Here is a 22,142-nt window from a genome sequence, read left to right on the forward strand (position 1 = left end):
TCCCAGCTGGCAGAGGTAAAGGAAGGCATGGGTCAGGTAGGGACAGAACAAGCACATTACAAAATGATAACATCTAGACCCCATTATCAAATCAGTCACCATAGAAAGTATCCTATCCGGATACATCACAGCTTGGTACAGCATCTGCTCTGCCCAAGACCCCAAGAAATTGCAGAGAGTTGTGAACACAGCCCAGTCCATCACGCAAACCAGCCTCCCCTCCATTGATCCTGTCTACACTTCCCACTGCCTTGGTAAAGCAGCCAACATAATCAAAGACCCCACCCACCCCAGTCATTCTCTCTTCTCCCCTCTCTTGTTGGGCAGAAGATACAAAAGCTTGCGAGCATGTACCGCCAGGATCATGACAGCTTCTATCCCACTGTTATAAGACTCTTGAATGGACCTCTTATATGATAAAGTTGAACTCTTGAACTACCTCGTTGTGCCCCTTGCACTTTATTTGTCTACCTGCACTGCATTTTTTCTGTAACTGTAACACTATATTCTGCATTATGTTTTTTTTTCCCTTTTGTACTGCTTATGTCTGGAATGATCTGTCTGGATGGCACGCAAACAAAAGCTTTTCACCGTATCTTGGCACATGTGATGATAATAAACCAATTACCACCCTGGCACTCAAAGGGTAGGTGGGTGCTGAGGGTTTTACAGGAGAATGTGATCAAGGTCATGGTGGCCTGCACCGAGCCAACCAATTGGAACTAGGCCACTGGCATGGAAGGGGAGTCCACTCTGGAAGGTCAGGACCCTCCCTCTGTAAGGTTTCCACAGTTGGACAGCTCAACTCTCCACAAAACCCTCCTGATGTCCAGAACCAGCACAAAGGCAATTCTTGTGGTATTGCTCTTTAGTAATTTGTATTGGTTTATTATTGTCACATGTACTGAGATACAGTGAAAAGCTTTGTTTGCGTGCCATCCAGACAGATCATTGGATAGTTTTGTTTTTGGTAGCTGTGTCCAGGAAACTATTTTTTTACATTTATTTATACCGATGAAAATATTGCCAGCATTAGTGCAGTACAGATGCTAGAGGCATGGTAGCATTAAGGTTAAGTTACTAGACTAGCAGCCAGGGATCTGGATGATTGATCCAGAGGCATCAGTTCAAATCCCACCATGACAGCTGGGAAATTTAAACTGGAATGAAAGCCTTTGTAAGGTGACGACGGATGGTTCTCTGATGTCCTTCAAGTAAGGAAGTTTGTTGTTCTCAACCTGGCCTGGCTTACATGTGACTTCAGTCCCACCAATAGTTTGGGGAGTCAGGGTGGCCAGTAGATTAAGAAAAGCCTCTGGAGGTGATCCAGCTCGTTGGAAGATTCAAAAGGAAAACTGCCAATAAGGTTAAATGGGACTTATGATCCTCTTTTCAACTATATAGTGTTTTCAAAAGCAGGGGAAATTCATTGAGTTAATCTGTTTGGTTTGGCAGTACTTAGCAAATCTACTATAACAAGCTGTTCAGAGCAGTGCAGGGAAAATGGTGCAATACCAGTTGCCATTATTTAAAACTCATTTTCAGAATCTGGTAGTCACTGGAAAGGCCAGCATTTACTGCCGATCCTTAATTGACCTAATGCCATGAGACTTCTTGAGGCTTGGATTCAATGTTCAGGACCCCCAGCCAACTCCTTTCCATCTGTACACCACTGTAACCTCCAGTGGGAATAGACATACTCAGGGATTACGATGGAGGAGTCTGGAGTACAGGCAATCCCAGCATTACAGCCGTTCGGGTAATGGAATTTGCCCTTACAGAATCACAGATCACCACCCAAAAATTTGAGATATGGAATAAAATTTTAAAAAGTAAATAAACACTGCAAGCTCTTTCTTCCAACTTGCAGTTCTTGACACATGCGCAGATGACAGGCTTCGCATTACGGAAAATCGTGATACAGACTGTTTTCTCAGTACACAAACCACCCCCCCCCCCCCATAAGGAGGGGGTCACCTGTACTGGCATTCTGTCAGGCTGTTTCTTGTGCAGACTGTGGGATAGCTCTCCTAAGTTGAGTACACCCTCATCACAAGATATCTGTAGCAAATCATGTTCCTAATAGAGTACTGGAGTTCCAAGCTTCAGGACCATGGAGTGGTAGGACACAGGTTCACATCCAGCCAGACCATGGTAAAGGCTTGTTAGTTGGAAAACTAGAAAAAGAAGCATATGAAATTAATACAAAACATGCAGGTGCTCAACCTGCTCATCTTCTTACATGGAAGTGCCTCAAAAATTTTAATTCATGTATAAACAATGTAATGATAAAAGTACATCATTTATCAGATAAAAATATCTTATATGAATTGGATCTCCTTCAAAGGATGAAATGATCAGAAGTTCACCACAAGCTCCCACAAGGACAATAATGCTCCTTGAAGCACTGAGTGCAGACCTGCAGAGCTATTATTGGAAGTAACAGGATACATAACTCCTCTCAGACTGATGAAGCAATTAGGATAATTCAACTTTCACATGATGAAATGTCAGCAAGTATTTATTTTGTAAGAGTAATGTTCTGAATTTTCTCACCGAGAGGTTGCCACAGTTGCTTGAGTGTAAAGCAATCTTCAAGATGCTGGGGCTGGGTTACGTATGAAGTCATAAACACTCGATGAACTTATGCAAGTGCCAACTCTCCAATTCTCCAACCCATGCAAGACACAAAATGGTGCGCTGAGTTGTAGCTGTGAGGGTTGTGAAAGGATGTGCTGGAAAAAAATGGAGCATCACAGGCATTCAGCATCCCTCCAAGATGTCGAAAGGCTAGTGCAATGAAGGCACCCAGTGGCTGGTCATTAATTGAGTGAAGCAGATGATTTTATATTTGCTGTTATGGCAAACTATTTGCCCAACTCAAGCAAGCTGGCAGCAATTTGAGGAATGGAATGTTTTGCTCCTTTATCAGGCAGCAATTAGAACTGATAGGAACTGATGGGTCAAAATACTGGCATGAGTCGATGGAAATATTAGGCATGAAATATGGTGATGGAACTGCACTGGCTAGAGTTATTCAGAGTAATCCAACCCTTAGCTTTACCAACCACCCCTTTTAAGAGCATTAAACCCAAAACCAATCACTCTAATTAGAATGGGAACTGTAAGTAATTGGTATCCTGGAGCTCATCGCTTGTATAAACCAGGGTCTCATCAAGGCAAATTGGAATTTGAACCCTCCCAGGTTTTTTATTTTTTTCTTTCCTTCTCCCTCTCTCTCTCAAAGGGACCATGCTGGGCTACTGATCTACAGGTGCAGATTCCCAAGTGGCTGCTCTTCATTTGTGTCAGGCTATAAGTCTCATCTGACTAGCTGAACACATGGGACATCCAACTGCTGTCATCAATCAAGAGCAGTACTCCAGCTTGCTTCTAGATGGCCTAGTGGGGGGCTGAAGCCAACCACCAGAAATGCCTTAGCTTCAGATGATCAACTCACTTCACAGCATGAATTAATCAAACCTGGAACAGTACTGTTTGGAAGTTCATGCCTGGTTCTGAACTGTGGCACACCACTAGCCCACACTCTGACCAAGTGATAGGGAGAGGAGGTGATCAGTGCAACTGTTTGAAGCATATGGAAAAAGGGTGGAAAAAGAGACTGGGAATGACATGACAACTATCCAACTGACACAGAAAGCCAGCAGAAACATGCAGCAGGCACTAACATGCCACTGACAGTGAATCACATGAACAAAGCACAAGCAGATTATGACCATCCACATGGATTGGGTGTGCATTACTGACCAATTCCAATTTAGAAAAAAATTGGTCCCTTGAAATATAATCTTGGATATTTCAAAAACATATCTTCGAATTCTTTCATTTTGCCCTTTGATGATACTTTCATGCTCTTCAAAATGGTTACAAAGAGGAACATTTTCCACCAGTGTCTCTGTACACAGCCAGTGCTTTCAGACAAGGCATATCTAAGGCCATTGAGGAAGGCTCCCCCTACACTGCTCGGCAACATACCTCAGTTCCAACATTAACTGACATGGGGCTTCTATTGTTCAAACCTGATATCCATTAGATGACTTTAATCCCATCTATCTTCATTGGATGCAAGCTTAGGCCCATGTTCTTGTCTGCCATATTGGTATTGGTATTGGTTTATTATTGTCACTTGTACCAAGGTACAGTGAAAAACTTGTCTTACAAACCGATCGTACGGGTTTCCTACTTCATTGTCAAAAACTCCTTTAAATACGTGCACAAAAAATGCATTAAAAATGTAGTTCAGGCGCACTGAAGGAGAGTGGTACAACAATGGATAGCAATCCAGAATTCCTGGGGTAGGAATTCATTGATGCCTGGTATCAGGTACGAAGGGATTGATACAGCCCCGGCAGGTGCCTGACCTGTGAGACCTAAGGCTGGTTCAAACTTAGTCCTTAGGCTTAATATATGTGATCTTGGAGAGCAAGTGAGAGTTCCACAAGCACTTTTGCTCTTCAGCAGGAACGAGTTTCAGGTCCCACTGCCAATGTCCTCAGTCTAAAGGGGGACAATCAGTGGGAGAGGCAGCAACTGAGGCTGGTAATAATCAAGAAACACTTTCATATACAGTAGGTCTTTTTGTTGGAGACCTCACTTCTCAGAGTGGTCCTAAAATATTCACCAGGACCCTCATTGTATCTGTGTTAGGCAGTTATTAGGATGGCTAACAGCCTTTGGATATTTATCAGTTACTTTTGGGGATGGAAGGATGTTGGGCCTTTTTTACACCCATAAAACAGGCAGAATGTCATCCAATTTCTGAGTACCTCAGTTGAGGTTCCACTATGGCAAGTTACAAACCTGAATACATAACTTTAGTCATTTGAGTTAGCATTGGATTTCCAAACATGTCTGTGGAATTTCAGGCATATGCACTGGGTTGAGTTTCCATCTCATTCAAAGCTTCAAGGGTAATAGGAAGTTCCTGCAAATCTCACTATCTCATAGTTTTCAGTGAAGATTCTCAATGATCCTGAATTCCTTTTACATAAGATATGACTTTGTAGAAGCTAAATTTGACGCGTCTAATTGGGAATTTTTCAAAATCATTCTCCAACATTTGAGATATATCTCAAGCGACCAACCTTGGAAACCATAGAAACCCATTTTTTACATTCACCCTTTCCATGTGGGGGACACCAGGTTTCAGCACTGATAGTAGTTAACTGAAACATTCTGGTGTCATAGCATGCAGAGTAATCGGAAGCACTCCTTGCAGGCACAATGGCAGGCAGCCATACTCTCTGTCAGCCAACTGTGTAATGAACTACCGGAATTGAGTGAAGCTGTTTTCAACTGGGCAGACTTCCAACTAATGCACAAAAATTCCTTTGGTATCACCAGAACTTGGATCATGACAGCTTGCTTGAAGTCAATTCGACAGTCTGTGATGTGGGCCATGCACACATCTCACACACAACATCACTGCTTCCATATGGTTCCTTGAACATCAGTAATGTCACTTTTAACAAGGCAGCTTCCTTGCAGTTAAGTACATTCAGGGACAAGGCTCTCCCCCTGATACTTTTCAACAGCCTGTCAAGGGAGCTGCAGTTTCAGTCTTCCTATTTTCAACCTTGTTAACATTTGGTAAAGTTGCTCCAAGCTGTATCTACTTAAATCAGTCTCCCGATGGATAAATTCAACTCAACTAAAAGAGCACAACTGAGAGACTGGCGACTTCATGATTTCCCACGTTTCTTAGGAACACTGGATAGTAGGAATCAGGACATTTTCCAAGACCTCAGGATGTGTTTTCTGTTCCTGTCTGTTATTCTGTTCTCCTTTCAATCCATTTTGTACTCCATCTCCTTCCTAACTAAATCAAAATAATCTATCTGTTCCTGACAAAGAAGCTCTCCCCAGTTGCTGTGAGACACTATTCCTATTTTACAGCTGGCATCCACCTCTAATCTTGATCAGCATTAACGTAGGCCAAATGATTGGTTATCAGGTTGTACTAAGGAGCCTGACCAACAGGAAGCAGTGACATTCATGTGACCATCAAAATGTGCAGAAATATGGAGCCTCGTAAATGAAACACAACACGTGTTTTTTTTTCTTTTTTCTTTTATCCCCACACAAAATGTTTGGACACAGATAAAGACACGAGAGGGAATGGCTGCACACTTTCCCTGGCACATGCTCAGTTACAAACCTAAGTAACTATGTTGGGTTACGTCATGAGGGCTTCTGGCTGGTTTCTCAGCAGGGTCCGGTGTCTTGTAAACCAGCTGATCAGGGTCTGAACTACTGGTTGTTGACAGAAATATTAAACCTGTGCGTTCGAGATGGGCAGGGAAAGGGAGAAGGGGGAAAAGAAGAAAATGAGTTAGAATCGAGAAGGAAGTGTACAGCAGAGGGAGGCGACTGGACAAGCAGCTGAGGGTTCCTCGGGGTTAAATAAAAGCACTGTTGACCTTCCAGTCATAAAACATGGAGGGGGAAGTGGGGTTGGGGGGAACAATGCTTTGCACTTCATAACAAGCAGGAACTCATTCGTTATTTCTACTGGAGTCCCTGTTTCCAGGAAACTGCCAAGGGCCATTGTTAACAGAGCCAATGTTATCTGAAAAACTTAGCTGTCAGATTACCATGATGGGCATGGTGCCAAGCTTGGGCAGTGACTGTGCACCATCAAGCAAGGCCATGCCCTTTAATGGTACTGCACGCTATGATGCCATGTGCAAAAGTAATACATAGCCTGTGAATACATCATACGTGGCTTTCACACCTGCTCATGAGGTGCAAAAAGCAAAATGGGAACAAGTGTTGGGAACCTGAAGTGATCAAATCAAGTCAAGTAGATTATATTATGGTGGTAATACTGAATGGGGTTCTAAATGGAATCCTCAGCTATCTTGGATCAGCTCCAGTCGCCACTCTCTGTCTGCACTGGACAAGTATCCTACCTAAGTAGCTATTGGCAGGTACAGGAACCAGCTCAGCTTCCTGCTTTCTTTCATCACCCGCTTCGTATGGTCCGTCGTCATAGATGCCCAAGTGGACCAAAGAATGACTGAGCTGTTCTGTCCGAACATTACCTAAAAATATTGAGAGGTAAATGAAGCACACAAAACAGAAAACAAACCATACACCTGCGTTAATCCTCAACATTGTGTATGAGCAAACTGCACACTGCCCAGACTAAGACCTGCATTACGAGCAGGGTCTTTACTCCTGGATTGCTTTTCATGCCAAGTCTTTGCCACCTAATCCACACTGGGTAAAGGGAGAGGACACGGGGCTGAACTCCACACTTGGCCAGCTTGGCAGGAGGGGACTCAAGGAAGTGGACTAGATCATGAACCACGGAATGGTGACTTACCTTGCCCAGAAGCTGAGTTGGTCAAGACCTGCAGGCCCATCCTGGAGATTGAGGATGGGTGACAGGAGAGTTCTGGGTGTGAAGTGGCACCAATCTCATTGGCCAACCTCAAAATGATTGAGGGTGAGGGGTCATCACCGCTGGTGCTCCGAGGAGTCCCAGTGAGCTCTGCTTCAACAGATTATTCTGCAGTATCAATAAAACGCACTTTATGAAGTAATAGAAAGCTGCTTTGGTTTGGAGACTAACTTTCCGAAGCCAGGTCAAGGAATTCCCTGGATGTATACCAATAATTTTTAAGGGGTCCTGAAAGTTGCATGGATGAATGCAGGAATTCCAGGAAAGAAATTGCACATAGTTGCTAATGACACCACATTGTTAGAGTTTATAGATGTTCCTTTAAAAAATATTGCCTGTGTTACGGACTCGGTGAAAGTCCCTTTAAGGTAGAGAGAGTGGTGTGTGTGTGTGTGTGTGTGTGTGTGTGTGTGTGTGTGTGGTGTGTGTGTGTGTGTGTGTGTGTGTGTGTGTGTGTGTGTGGCGTGCTTACGTCAATAGAAGATAAAGGACATAATGACGTTGTTGAAGAGGTCAGAAGAAGGGAGAGAGAGAGAGAGAGAGAGAGAAGGGAGAGAGACACCAGCCTGTTAGTGTTCTCTATCGATGGATGAGAAACAATAACTGTGTCTGCCACAGAAATCCATGTATGGAAATTGGAGGTAATCCGGTGGAGTTCATTTTGTTGCTGACCTGTAGAAGGAAACAGGTATTTGTGTGGACGACCACGATTCGGATGCTTTGCGGGGTGAGGAAGTCACTACCGAGTAAACACTGAGGTGTTGTTTGGGTTCCATCGTGGAACATTTGGACTTCGTAATTACTCTCTCTATGTTTCTCTATGTCTACGTCTTATCTTCAGACAACAGTGGTTGTTGAAGAAGCCTTTGCTCATGTTTCACCTTATGGCTTGCAGAACTGAACTTTAAGAACCATTCCCGAACTTGGAGTTTGGGACTTTGCCACACACACACGACGAGTTTAGTTTTGGGGTTAATGTTCAAGGTTTAACATTTTTGAATTTCTAACATACTAACATTTTTACTTTTATTTTACGTATTATCATAAGTAGTGATTAATAAAATAGTTTTTAACACCGAATCATGACTCAGTGTGTTTCTTTTGTTGCTGGTTCGTGACACCTGACAACAAAAATGGCAAAACGTTACTTTAAAACAAAATGGATCATCTGCAGGCCATGAAAGGTAACTTCTTCGTGACTCAGGAACAAGGCTTTGGATATAAACAACTGGAATATATATGAGCAGGTAGGAGACCTCCTTATGGGTCCTCCCTGGCCTAACTAAACAGGAGTGGCAGTGCCTCAGTTGCAGCTTGCGTCCCTCTTACATCATGGACCTGAACACGTAACCTCCCTGATCAGCTGTGAACAGGGACTGGTTTTGTCCTTTTCAAGTAAATGCTTGCGTTTGCAGTGGTGAAAGATTCAATTATGGGGGAAAATACTTGTGTTTTCAGACTGGTTGTAGAGTACACAACCCAAAGATGTATCCTAAACCCCAAGCTCAAAAAAGCATCTAGTTCTGTGGAAATGGCATCTTGCCATTCCCAACACTACCAGTTCTCAGAGCTTCTCTGAGTGAGATGCCCAGTCCAACAGTTTTGGACACACAGGAGCTGGCATCAAACTGCACCACTGGCCTCTGTGAGAGAGCTGACTTTCTACGCCATCAGTTTGAGTTGGATTCAAACCAAAACCTCAAAGGTGAAAGGACACTGTGCTAATTCACTGTACCAGTCACCTGATCTGCTACATTTCTAGAGAACAGGAAACAGTTTGGGCCCAGTGGAACTTTAACAGCTTCATGTTTCCATGGAGCCAGGTATCATGGAAGGAAGGACTCTGAGGCGAGTTTAGTAGAACAAGCAGTAGCTTGTTACCATGGTGCCATCTGAGTAAAATCTATCACACAAGAATGCCAGCCTGTCCTGGGTGCTCCGGAGCAGACAGTTGGATGAAGCAGCTGCCACGACTCTTAAGTGCTGAGCAAGGATATGGAGCAAGCCATATCATGAGCTCCTCACAATAAAGTGGGTGCCTTTGTGTTAATGTCCTGTGCCAGCTGTGGGCAATAGCTGAATAACGCTGCCCCACACACAACTTTCCAAATGTCTCCCAGCAGCTGGAAATAACAGTCAAAGCTGCTGACATCTCTGTTGGCTGCTCATACCATTAACCACTGGTGGGGATGGGGGTGGGGTGGACATTTTAAAATCCCTCAACACTGAACTGCCTCAAATAAAGCTTAGTTTTTGTCATTCACCCGCTGTATGCCTACACAGCAGCAATGGAGAGGACTGCATCTGGCACTGAGAGAAGAGTGCTCACGTCCTCCCAGCCTTAGAGCTCAAAGTGACAGTGCAGTGTGCCTGTGGTCAGAAGAGGAACCAGGATTTAAACTATAGATAACTCAATGCCTGTGATGTGAACCCATGACTCACAGGATGAGTGAGTGACAGTGATGACATCATCACCCAACAATGTTATTATCTTGGTTACCATAGCAAGAAGGCTACCTATTCCCCTCTCACACAAAATTGGAAATGACTGACCTTTCCAGTTGTATGTGCCCGGGGCACCAAATAAGATGTAGTGGTCGTCTGGTGTGAAACCCGCGGCGATGCCCTGCTGGCAGTACCCGAATCGCTGGTGACCCTGTGTGCGGCCTTCGCAGAACTTCCAATCCCCGCCGTCCAGCTCGTCTTTGATCCTTAAGTCCTGGTTCAGCACGTAGCAACGACCAATCATGTCCCGGGTTTCTGCTGACTGATTCACGCGCTGCCTCACCTCATAGCGATGAGCGCACGTCTGCAACCAATTTAAGACGGTCACAGGAATTTATATGGCAGAAGAAGGCCATTTGGCCCGACAGGTCCATTCTGGCATTTATGCTCCACCAGAGCCTCTCTCTCATTCCTTTCCATTCCCTCCTCCATCTTTCATCGTCTACTTCTCTAAATGCATCCCTACTATTCCGCTCACCCACTCCACATGACGGCGAGTTCTACATTCCCAACCCCTAAAGTGAGACCCTCCCAACTCCCGAATTGGATTATTGGTTTTGGAGTCACCAGTAAGTGGACACAATTTTTCTACAGCTGTTGAATTTCACTCCTTTAATTGAGTCACCTAACTCTTCCCCTCTCTCACGATAAAGACCACCTGCTTGCTCTATCCTGAATAGTGAGATCGTTTTCTCCCCCACAGAGTACAGCAAGATCCTAGGTTTGTTGCTCTGTCTAAGTTGAGTAAGTGGCTCCTAGTGAGAGCTGGCAATAGAAAGGGCATGGAGACACACTGTTGCCCTCAGTGGCAACACTGAGCAAGATCTGGCCCAGTGCTCTGCTCCTCGTTGCAGTTGACAGCTCCCACTGCAAGCGACGTGCTTGAATCTTGGGTAAAGGCAAGATCAGGCTCAGCCATTAAGTCCTTTGCAGTCAAATTGCCTGCAGTGTTAACCACTCAGCAGTACAACCCAAACAGTAAAATGACAATTTGTGAGAAGTCTGAAGGATTCAAAGCTTTCAGAAGGAAACGTGGTAAGAAAAGGAAACCAAATTTGTAAATCACCATATGTGTAAAAGAACTGGGGGTAGGTAATTGTCAGGGTCAAAGTGAGGGTGATCAGTATTGAGGAAATGTTAATTGTTCTTGGAGTCCGGTTCAATATCAGGGATCTCAATTTGAACCTCAGAAACAGCCATTCTTATCAAAATGGCACTCTGCTTGAGCAGAACAACTAGTCAATCCTGTTTAGTGCTGTATGTTACGAGCCCATAGCCGCTTGAAACTAGTTCTGGATGTCCTAGTCAAGAGACTTAGGATCCTTGCAGTCACAGATTTATATGATATCCACTGTTTACTCTGTCTTTACTTTTGTTCTTGTTCTTCTGGCAGCCGCCTTGACCCCAGGCTGCAAAATGGCTTCAACTAAGGCCAAATGCATTTAATGCTACTGTGTAGCCAACCAGTAAGAGGTGACCTTGCAGCAAAGTAACATGAAAGTAATGTCACTTGACTGTGCCCACTTGGATCTCAACCATACAGTGACGGAAAAATTTAAGTAACAGACCAGACTGGGATTTGAACCCACAACCATCTGGTCATGGGATAAGCTTTATGCTGATTATGTGATGAGACTGCCACAAATAGTTGCATGCCTTTTTAAGATGAGATTTTCTTCATCTATTTTCTCTGCCAGATCTTATGATCATTCATCAAGGCATCCTTTCAAGTTCAAGCAGTTTAAAAGGAAAACGATTACTTTTAACAGCTTTTGATTTTATTTCCGTTTGCCTTTTGCTTAAATGGCTTGTCAGAGAAACTGGATGGGGGAGGGGACAGCCTGACATTGGAGCTGAATCAGTATCAGGAGATAGGTTAGGTTATCCCTAAACCGCCTCTGCCAACAATCGTTTCCACTCTCTTCTGTTCATCAGTCCCTTCAGGCTCAGTAACTTGTTTTTGCATTGAAAACAGATCCCAGAAGTCAAACAATTGTTTTAAATTGACTGTCCCTTCCTTTTGGTGTTCTTCTCCAAACTCCCGACTCTCTTGATGCTGTCAGTTCCATATTTCCAACCAAGAAGCTTCCCTCTCAAGTAAATTGACCCTAAACTCCTCATGCAATTTCCCTGAATTGAACATATCCCTCATACCCAAATTGCAACAAAAAGCAGGACACTGCCAGTGACCTTTCCTTTCCTTTTGCCACAAGAACAAAAATAAAGGCAGAGAACACTGCCAGCGACCTTTGCAACCTTTCCTTTTATCTTTTTATACCCTTTTAAAAACGTTCTAACCATCACTGTACCATCATTGTTGACTCCATCCTTGAATAATCAAGGAAAAATTTAAGGATTAAATTGATTTTGAATGCAGTAGCTCCATGCCTGATCGGTTACCAGTTCACAGCTGTTCAAAAGCATAGTTCAACCACTCGAACTGTGTCTTCCAGCAGATACACTATTTTTATATAATCCCTCCAAGCTCCCTGGTTTCTCATTATCAACTCACCACAATTTTCCCTCCAATTCCTTGGCTTTTGACTGTCACCCCCAGCCACTGGTTTTCTTTGCTCTCTCTCTTCAGGTCAACTGGAAAAGACAGAGGAATGCACAGTGTGTCAGCCCCAATAGCCTGTTAGTCAGATTCCGCCAGCTAATGGATCAACATGGCTTCCCCACTGAAGACGGCACAGTATCAAATACCAACAAGCTTTGTCTTTTGTACAAAGTGCCTTGCATTTCTTACGCATTTAAGAGTGAACTCCCTCCTTTTGAACTGCTAAATTTGCTCCTTCCACTTCATTGTTTAAGTATTTCAGCCTGTATTTTCCTCTTTTTTAACTAGTTATTTGGTTTCATATTGACCAGCTCTATCGCACAGAATCTTTCATGTCACCAAAACTAAACACATTTGAACAAAAACTGTCATAACAGCTCCCCACTATAAAACCCCTAAAATACAAACTTAAAAATAAAGTAAAGGCAACAAAAACAGTCCCAGAATAAAAATCAAACCTATCGTCTAACAACAACAAGCATTTATATAGCACCTTAAATGTGATAAACATCACTAGCAGCTTCAGAGGAGTGTTATTGAACAAAATTAATAAGTAGGGGAACGGGATTGATGGGATTGTTCTGGAAGCCGGCATATATGCTAGGCTGAATGGCCTCCTTCCTTCATATAAATATGAGGGTCTTCAAAAGCTAAGCTCTAACATAGGATCAGGAGGAGGCCAGTATATTATATCTTCATAGGAGGAGGAGACCCTGCGATCTGTTATCTACCTCCATAGCCTCAGAGCACAGACATGACATGACCCTACCATCATTTCTTCTGTTGCTTCACCTCATCTTCTATACACTTCCAACCTTGAAGGTTGATTAGTTACTATTATTAATAATAATATTAACTCTGTTAACTCTATTAGTTAACCTTCACTGATGCTACCCCGGGTCTTCCCCATTTAAAATTATTCCCAACACTCAAGGCTCTGTATGGGCAGAGACCCAAAACATCAGATAAAAACAGAACAGTTTTGATTATGGAGAGGCAGAAACATAGCTGAAGAGGAATTAATGGAGATGAATTTTTTTTCTGAATTCTCATCTAGGTTTCAAGTCCTTCTACTGACCCTCAGCCCCTAACCCCTTCTTTCCCTCCACCATCAGATTTCTGAATACTCCATGAACACTACCTCGTTATTCCTTTCTTTTTGCATTATTTACTTATTTTTGTAATTTATAGATTATATGTCTTTGCACTGTACTGCTGCCACAAAATAACAAATTTCACATCATATGTGAGTGATTCTGATCTCTAAAATCTTTTGTCTGCTCAACCTTAGTCCTCTTGCACATCCCTGCTTTTTAATTTCTCCTGCCATTGCTAGCCCACACCTTCAGCTTTTGAGCCCTGACCCTTTGGAATTCCTTCACTGAATGTCCTTATGGACATTCCTGACAAAGGATCCTGTACCTGAAACATTAACTGTTTCTTCTTCTGCAGATGAGGCCTGACTAATGTTTCCAGCATTTTCTGCTTTTTTTTCAGATTTCCAACAGGTTTGTTTTTGGTTTTCATTCTTAGAACTTACTTAATCAAGCCTTTGACCACTTGTCCTACAAGGTCTTTATGTGGGTTGATGTCAGATTTTGACTTCTGAAGCACCTTTAGATACTTTCCAACATTATAGGTGCAAAATGAAAGGTAGGTTGTGGTAAATTGGTGAGAACGTCACTCATTCACAAAGTGATGTGGAAAATCCCTACTGAGAGGTCTCTCGTTCTGTCTTAATCTTTAAGTCTATTAGTTAAAGCTTTCCAGGGAGCAGACATGAGTCAATGCCTTCAGAACAGAACCATCAGGAGGCTGGAGAGGAGAAAGGATAAGCAAGCATGGCAGACTACTTCTTGTAACATGGCCCACCTGATTTTCCAATGGTTCATTTCCTGCTTGCGTGTGTTTAGTGGCCCAGCTTTGGATTTAAAGCAGTGCGTTGAAAGAGAGCTAAATTTCCTGGCAATAAGATTGGGTCAGCGTTTTTGCTCTGAGCTACAACCTATCAGGATCACGCATAGAACCATACAGCACAAAACAGGCCCTTCGGCCCACCATGAGCATGCATTGATCCAATCAGAAAGTCTGAGCAGCCACACAACAAAAAATAAACATATATAAAAAAAGTCTGAAATTAAATTGGTGATATGTTCTTCAGAATTAATAAATATAAAAGTAAGCAAGGATTACAAACTCAAAATGGGTGAGGGGGGGATTGAACGAAATGGGATAACAGAAAGACTCTGTCTGACCATCATTATCAATGCTGACTTGATCACACTCATCGTCTTCTGTTATTATCGGGCAGGCAAAGAGTCCTCCAGTGCGATTTGCATGTTGTTGCGATTGGGCACGAGCCTGGGGTGCTCCAATCAAAATCCTGCAAAGAAACAAATGAAAGGACTTTAGTGTGCAGCATCAGTAGACCATGGAACAACTGACAGACTATAGTGAGGGCTATATGCCTCAGTCTCTGAGTGGCATCAGAACGACAATCAGAGCTGGGCTGTATGAAGGACTGTGCGGTGTCGTTACGAAACAGTTTTAACTGGAATATGCCACTCAACCTTTCAGGTAATACCTTTTAGTCTGCTTGGAATTCATCTCCATGGCATCAGCTGGTACCCTGGTGTCACAGGCCAGAAAAAGGGCTACAGAAATTATTCAGCCACCAATGGTCCAGCTACCCAGAGTGGAACCCACTCAATGGCTCTTCTTATTAGCACCACAGCCAATTCAACCAGAACCAAGGCTCAGTGGACACCAATTCTGCCTCTAAGCTAGAAATCATGAGTCAAGTCTCACTTCAGAGACTTGAGCATAACATCTGGGCTGGCACTCCAGCGCAGTAGCGAGGGAGTGCAGCAATATCAGAGGCACAGATGTTTGGATGAGACATTAAACCAACTGACAGCAACTTCTGGAGTAGCCACATGTGCAGCTATATACAGTATGTCAAGAATTCCCTGCTCTTCCATGGGATCCATAGTTTTACAGCATTCTCCAGAATAATCTCTCGAAATCTGTAAATTGATGAGAACTTTGGGTATTTATGAATCACTCTCACTGTGGAAAAAAAAGCACAACAATATTGCACTATGTTGCGTGGTGTGAGAGTTTTTAGTGGCATTCTAAGCCACAATTATTGATTGGCAAACTCCCTTGTCCACAACACAAATTTTCTGCATGTGGATTGTAATTCCCTGAGATAAGTATTTCAATGGCCCAGAAATTGGACTGTGTGGTACAATGTTTTTGTGTCAATCAAAAAGGAAAATTATGGACTCACTGTGAGGTCCACATAGTCTGTGTGTGATTTCTTTCTCTGCATTTGCCGCACTAACACACAGAGGAGCCTGGAAACGTGCAACTGCGCCCACCACCCCCCTCGGCCCCACCGATCTGCAGCCACCCACAACCCAGTCCTAGACCCACACCCAATTTCCTTTGTACATTCCAATTTCTAGATCAATGGATTTCAAAATAATTATTTATTTTATTTTTAAAGCTGATGATATTTCATCTTGTACTATAACCTAGTGATTGGAAAAACATTTAAAGCATTAACTAAAAACTGCGGTGTTTCCTTCCTGGTTTTGCCATGTTTGAAGATTGTTCCTTACAGTCAGCATCACAGCTTCAGGCTGCTACAGATTCCCTTGCCTGGCACCTGAAGTCAGCAAAGAGATCACAAGGTCTGTGTAGGCAATTCTGTTTCAAGATCAGTAGCCAGTGCTCTCTCATCTGGGCCTTCAGCCATACTTGCTTTCCCTGTGCTAGTCAAGATTAAGATCAAGTTTCAGGGGATAATTTATTCCCTTTTCCTCTATCCCTCTAGTTCAACCATATAGAAGGCATTTGTTGACATTTATGGACATATATTCTTCAAATAATTAGTTTCAAAAATGTCAGACCAACAGAAAGGTTAATGAACCTATCAATGACAATTGTGATGAAATGATATTCTTGCAGACAGCACACTCTATTGCTGCAGTAGGGAAAGCAGATTTTCCCTATGTGCCTGACCCCGCTAGAATCCTAACACATCTTAATGGTGTTACCTCTATTGCCATTCACACCCAGCAAGTTATTCTGAGTTAAAGTATGCCTTCTGGAATCTGTTTTACTTCAAACCAATTTTAATACATTCAAACAAGCTACGTCACCAGTTTGATTGTATTTGATCTGTATTTCTTCAATATAACCATTAGTGCTTATAAAGCTCCCTTAACATTGTAAAACATCCTAAAAACTGTTTAGGAGCACGCTCAGACAAAAGTTGACACCAGCTATATATTAGGGCAGATGATCAAAAGAATGGTCAAGGGATTTTAAAGAGTGTCTAAAAGGAGAAGAGAGAGGTGGAGAGAGTTAGAAAGGGAGCTTAGGGCCATGACAGCAGAAAGCATGGCTCTCGATCGTAGAGCAGAAGGTAGTCTTCTCCTATCAAAGCTCTTATTTTTCAACCACAACTTATACCACACGTCCTTGGCATTTACTCCTTCTCCTTCCATTACTCTAATATTGTGCCCTTTGAATGACATTGCAAACGAATACCAAGTGTTTTGCATGAGCAACAACCTCCTTGCTTATATCATTGAGCATTGAAGCCTGGCACATTTTTACCAGAGAGACATATGAAGGTCAGGGAAGGAGGTGAGGATGAGTGAGAGAAACGGGTATCAATTCTGTATCCATCATTCAAGCTAGTAGATGGTGAGCATAGACCAGCAGATCTGTAATGGGTTTTGAGTGCTGTTGGATTCTGAGGTCACAGCAGCATCATTGATTCATTTTTCCTTTGCGTGTAATTTTCTCCCACTCCCCTGATAAAGCCATTCAGCATCTCACCACAGTGGGCTGTCCTTCAGGTCTGAGCTCAGAGCCATCAAGTAAGCATTGACGTGGTGCTGAATTGAGAAGGAATTGCGTAGAACTCCCCCTTGCTCCCGACTCCCCCACTAACCCTCCCCTGAATTCATTCCTGCTGTCACCACTCATCTATACATACATTTTGAGGCCGGCAACACTGGATAGTGATGAAGACCAGGAACCCTGGCTGCTTCCTCTTCTACCTCGCCAGCTCCTCACTGCACCCTGCCCAAGGTCTGAGTTGTTCTTGGTCTTTATTGTTCAGAAGCAGGGCAGATATCCACTGATCCTTCAGGAAGGGAACCAAGAAACTGAGCAGGCTTGGTCCAGGATTAGATTTTTTTTTCCAACTCCTTGATCAGAAGTCATGCATGGCAAGAATAAATGAATGAGAAATGATTTTAGCAGTTTGGAATTCCATGCTTGGATTGGATCAGGTATGTGTTTATCTCCTGTTGACTGTAGTATAAACGTAGTTTAAGGATAAGTGTTGTGCTTTTTCTCTTTTGGCATTCCCCAGTGAACTGCAGTACAGAGCCCTATTGTGCTGTTGGTATTTTAGGCAGTTTACTGTCCCTCAACTGTGTTAAAACTTCCTGCCTTATTTGGACAGTCTCAATCCTTGAGTCCTGGTGCTGCTATTTGAAGCACATTCCTGCAGAGCTCCATTCTATGACCAGGCTTTCACACTCATATCATCATGGATGCGTTTCACCTTGACAGAGGTTTGAGTCTTCTCCATGTTCAAAAACTAAACTGAGCCAGTTTACCTGACACAGATCTGGTCCACTTGAGACACAGGAGACTGCAGATGCTGGAGGAACAAACAAACAAACAGCTGGAGGAACTCAGCGGGTCAGGCAGCATCTGTGGAGGCAGAGGGATGGTCAACCTTTCAGGTCGAAACCCCGCACCAGGACCCTGCATGATGCAGGGTCTTGACTTGAAATGTCGACTACCCCTTTGCCTCCACAGATGCAGCCTGACCCGGTGAGTTCCTCCAGCAGTTTGTTTTTTTAGCTTTTTGTCCACTTGAACTGTCCTCAGATCCATGCATCAAAAAGCTCCTGCAAAGCATTCTTGCGGGAGAATGGAAATGGCGTCACCATGGCTAACTTCTCCCTGAACCTTTTCCAGCTTTTAAGTGACTCAAGAACTTCCTCGGAATCACTGGTCACAATTCAAACTGCAGGGAAACATTAGAAAGCTTAGCAACTAAAACACCTGCCTCTTTCTCAAATATTGTTATGGCATCGAAAGAGGCCATTTGCCCATCAAGTGTATGCCAGCTCTCAGAGCAACCCCACCAATCCCATTCCCCCACTTACTTCCCTGTAACTTGTTCTGTCTCACATGTGTCAACTGCCCCCACCTCCCCTGATTCTCTGCCAACACATACACAAAGAGGTAATTTACCATAGCCAATTAACCGACCAAACTCTTCCCTGCCCACCATCCAGGTACACACCCTCTTTCCAGTTAAAGCAACAATTCACTCCTACCTTCTCCAATTTAGTGTACTGCATTTGATGCTGATGCTGCAGTCTCCTCTGCACTGGAGTCCAAACCACTTGATGGAACACCTCCATTCAGTAAGCAAGCAAGACCTTGATCTTCCAACTGCCAGTCATTTTAATTTTCCTCCCCACTCACGCTCTGACCTTTCTATCCTCAGCCTCCTACGGCGTTCCAAAGAAACTCAATGCAAACTCGAGGAGCAGCACCTCAATTAGGCCCAGACTCTCCACTGAGTTCAAAGTTTCAGATGGTGATTCTGCCAATCCCAGTTATAACTTCTCTACCCACCTGAGCTTTGTTTTTTCCCCTCACCCCACAACTACCCCTCTGTCACCTTGCACCATCACCCCTTTTGTCATTCAATCTCACCTTATCTCCATCCTATTACAGACATTCCCTTTTAGTTCTCTCCTTATCCTGCATTCTCAAGCTCCAACTTTTCCCTGTTCTGATGAAAGCTCGTCGACCTGAAGTGTTAAGTTGAAACATTTAACGGCCTGAGGAGGATGTGGAGGGGATGCTTTCTTCTGTGTGAGAACATCAAGCTAGGGGTTAAAAAATAAGGGATTGTTCATTTAAAACAGAGATGATTTTTTTTTCTCTCAGAGGGTTGTGAAGCTTGGAACCCCCTTCCTCAAAGGGTGGTAGAAGCAGAGTCTTTGAATATTTTTAAGGCAGATGTATGCAGGGTTGGGGTTACAATCAGTTTAACCATGTTCTTATTCAATAGTAGGTTCAAGGGGCTGATGGACCACTGCTGCTCCTAATTAGTATGTTCATATGTTTCTCTCTCTGCAGATGCTGCCCGACCTGCTGACAATTGTCCACACTTTTTGTTTCAAAAGGGAAGCTCATGCTTAACATACTGTAAAGTGACATATTTTGATTTTCAATAGTGAGGCAGACATGTGGAGACCATAGCAAACTAAAAAAAACATACTGCAGCAATCCCATCCAGGAACCCAGGTGAAATCTATTTAAGTAACAGAAGCTCAAATGGACCCTGTTGTAATTTTGCTTTGTGCCCTATAAACACTCTTGGGGCTATGATCCTAACCAAGATACACCAAGTTTTTAATCAGCCAGGATCTATTCTTGCTGCTGCCTCTGTTCAGTAAAACACTGAAATGGAAGAAGAGAGGTCAGACTGGGACTGAGAAGTGAAGTGACAGGCAACTGGAATCTCGTGGACTCACTTTCATACTGAAGAGAGATATTGTGGTCACCCAACCTGAAGAAAAGGAAATTATGCCATGTAAACTGCATATAGTGCACCAAATTCAAGGAAGTTTGGGAGCCAAGAGGATGGGAAGGAGGAGGTAAAAGGGCAGATGTTGCACCTCCTGTGGTTGCATAGGGTTTGACTTGCTTTAAGAGTAAACTACTGGAGTGCTACTTTTTTAAAAAAATGTTTGGAATCCTTCACACAATTCAAATAAACTGCGAAATTACAGAAATGTAGTTAATTTAATGCTACTGGAAGCTAAACAGAGAAATACTTCCCTTTAAGTGAGATTTGATCTCTTGGTTCTGAGATGAAAGTGAAATATTCTAGCAGACTCCAGCTAAGCAGGGAAAATATTTTTTTCACTGGAGAGGGAGGCTATAATCTGAAATAAAAGTGACTAGATTTGAGTATATGATGCATTAGCTGCTTACTGCTGTGGGAGAAGGGTTCAGGAGCAGTTCAATGAACTGTAACGTAAAACAGTCCTAATTGTAGGCAGCAGTGGTCTCAAAATGTACCTGTAACAGTAAATTGTTCCCTGAAATCACTCATTTCCTCCCAGTTATCTTGACTGCAGTCTTAACCAAGGAGACTGCTACCCACTTCTACCCTGTTACTGCTAATGATAGTTTCCAATTGGGGCTTTATAACTCTTGCTTTTCAGTTATAACAAACCACTGCTTGTTTGCAGAAAGTAGCGGAGAAGCCACCTGACAATCGTAAGATTGAGTGAGAGAAGAAAAAGGCTTCTCTAGCAGTAGGTGTAATGAATAGAGAGAGAGAAAGAGACACACACAGTGGAAAGAGGGAAACAAAGACAGACAAAGAAAAAGGAGCAATGGGGCTTCCTCAAGAAGGAGGAATCCTGGCTTATTTCTCTTCCCACAGCACTGAACCAATTTTGTAGCCCTAAATATTGTCTTGATCAAGATCAACTAACTCAGAACCATTGAAACTGGGACCTTTCCTTTTCTTTAAAGCTCAGTGCCCCAACCACAATCAGGAGAGCTTTCTAAATTTGATTCACGGAGAGTTGTAATGTTCCCAATTTACACCGCAGTACATTTGACCCAAAAATGGAGAAGGAAGCTGGCTTACTTGTGATGACATTGTCTCACAAGTGGAGTTCTGTGTACGATTTAAAAGGTCAGCATGGAAATAAGGTTTAAATTTAGGAGCTAAAGGCTGAAAGATAGGAACCAGAGCAGACACATCAGTCATCAGGAGTCTCTTCAATATCCTAGAGGATGGTAAACTCAGGATTTAGCCTTTTGGAATGTGACAGTGTCTGATAAAAATCTTGGGTTATGAATGAGACAAACAACCCTGGGTTCAGCATCTTGTTAATGAACCTTTGCACAGCAAACTGTTTAACATGCATCTTTCCACTACATCTTAAATGTTTAATCCATAATGGGTAAAGTTGGATCTCATGCTGACATCAATCTACCAACAGAACTTTCTTAGATCAATGGGAATGAGGGAAAAGGGGGAATAAAAGGAGTGAAAGGTTATGAACAAGCCTCACTACCACAGGGAAAATCTCCCAGGTATTTTGGCTCATTGTCTCAAGTCCTCTTAAGCTTCTGACTGAATTTCCTAGTGAGGGGAGAGAAAGGAAAGAGGCAGCGAATTAAAATGTCTCAGAAGATCCTTCACTTAGCAGTGAAGACACAGACACAGGACATAGAACATTATAGCACAGTACAGGCCCTTTGGCCCACAATGTTGTGCCAACATTTTATCCTGCTCTAAGATCAATCTAACTCTTCCCTTCCACATAACCCTCCATTTCTCTATCATTCATGTGCCTATCTAAGAGTCTCTTAAATGTCCCTAATGTATCGGCCTCCACAACCTCTGCTGACAGTGCGTTCCACACACCCACCACTCTCTGTGTAAAAAACTTATCTCTGACATTCCCCCCTATACCTACCTCCAATCACCGTAAAATTATGCCCCTCATGTTAGCCATTTTTGCCCTGGGAAAAAGTCTCTGACTGTCCACTCGATCTATCCCTCTTATTATC

The 22,142-nt window shown here is 43.1% G+C and overlaps 1 protein-coding gene across 2 annotated transcripts in view; it reads right to left on the reverse strand.

The window, feature by feature from the left end:
- LOC127567029 (integrin alpha-6-like) overlaps positions 1 to 22,142 on the reverse strand; it is a 185,347-nt gene that overhangs the window by 55,615 nt on the left and 107,590 nt on the right. For both annotated transcript variants that reach the window (XM_052009657.1, XM_052009656.1), the window contains 4 exons: positions 14,747 to 14,874; positions 12,444 to 12,523; positions 9,980 to 10,235; positions 6,933 to 7,064 (listed from right to left, as the gene is read on the reverse strand). In XM_052009657.1, the coding sequence (XP_051865617.1) occupies positions 6,933 to 7,064; positions 9,980 to 10,235; positions 12,444 to 12,523; positions 14,747 to 14,874 (596 nt within the window). The remainder of the gene's footprint in view (positions 1 to 6,932; positions 7,065 to 9,979; positions 10,236 to 12,443; positions 12,524 to 14,746; positions 14,875 to 22,142) is intronic.

The sequence above is a fragment of the Pristis pectinata genome, chromosome X, assembly GCF_009764475.1.
Source record: "Pristis pectinata isolate sPriPec2 chromosome X, sPriPec2.1.pri, whole genome shotgun sequence".
Taxonomy (NCBI): Eukaryota; Metazoa; Chordata; class Chondrichthyes; order Rhinopristiformes; family Pristidae; genus Pristis; species Pristis pectinata.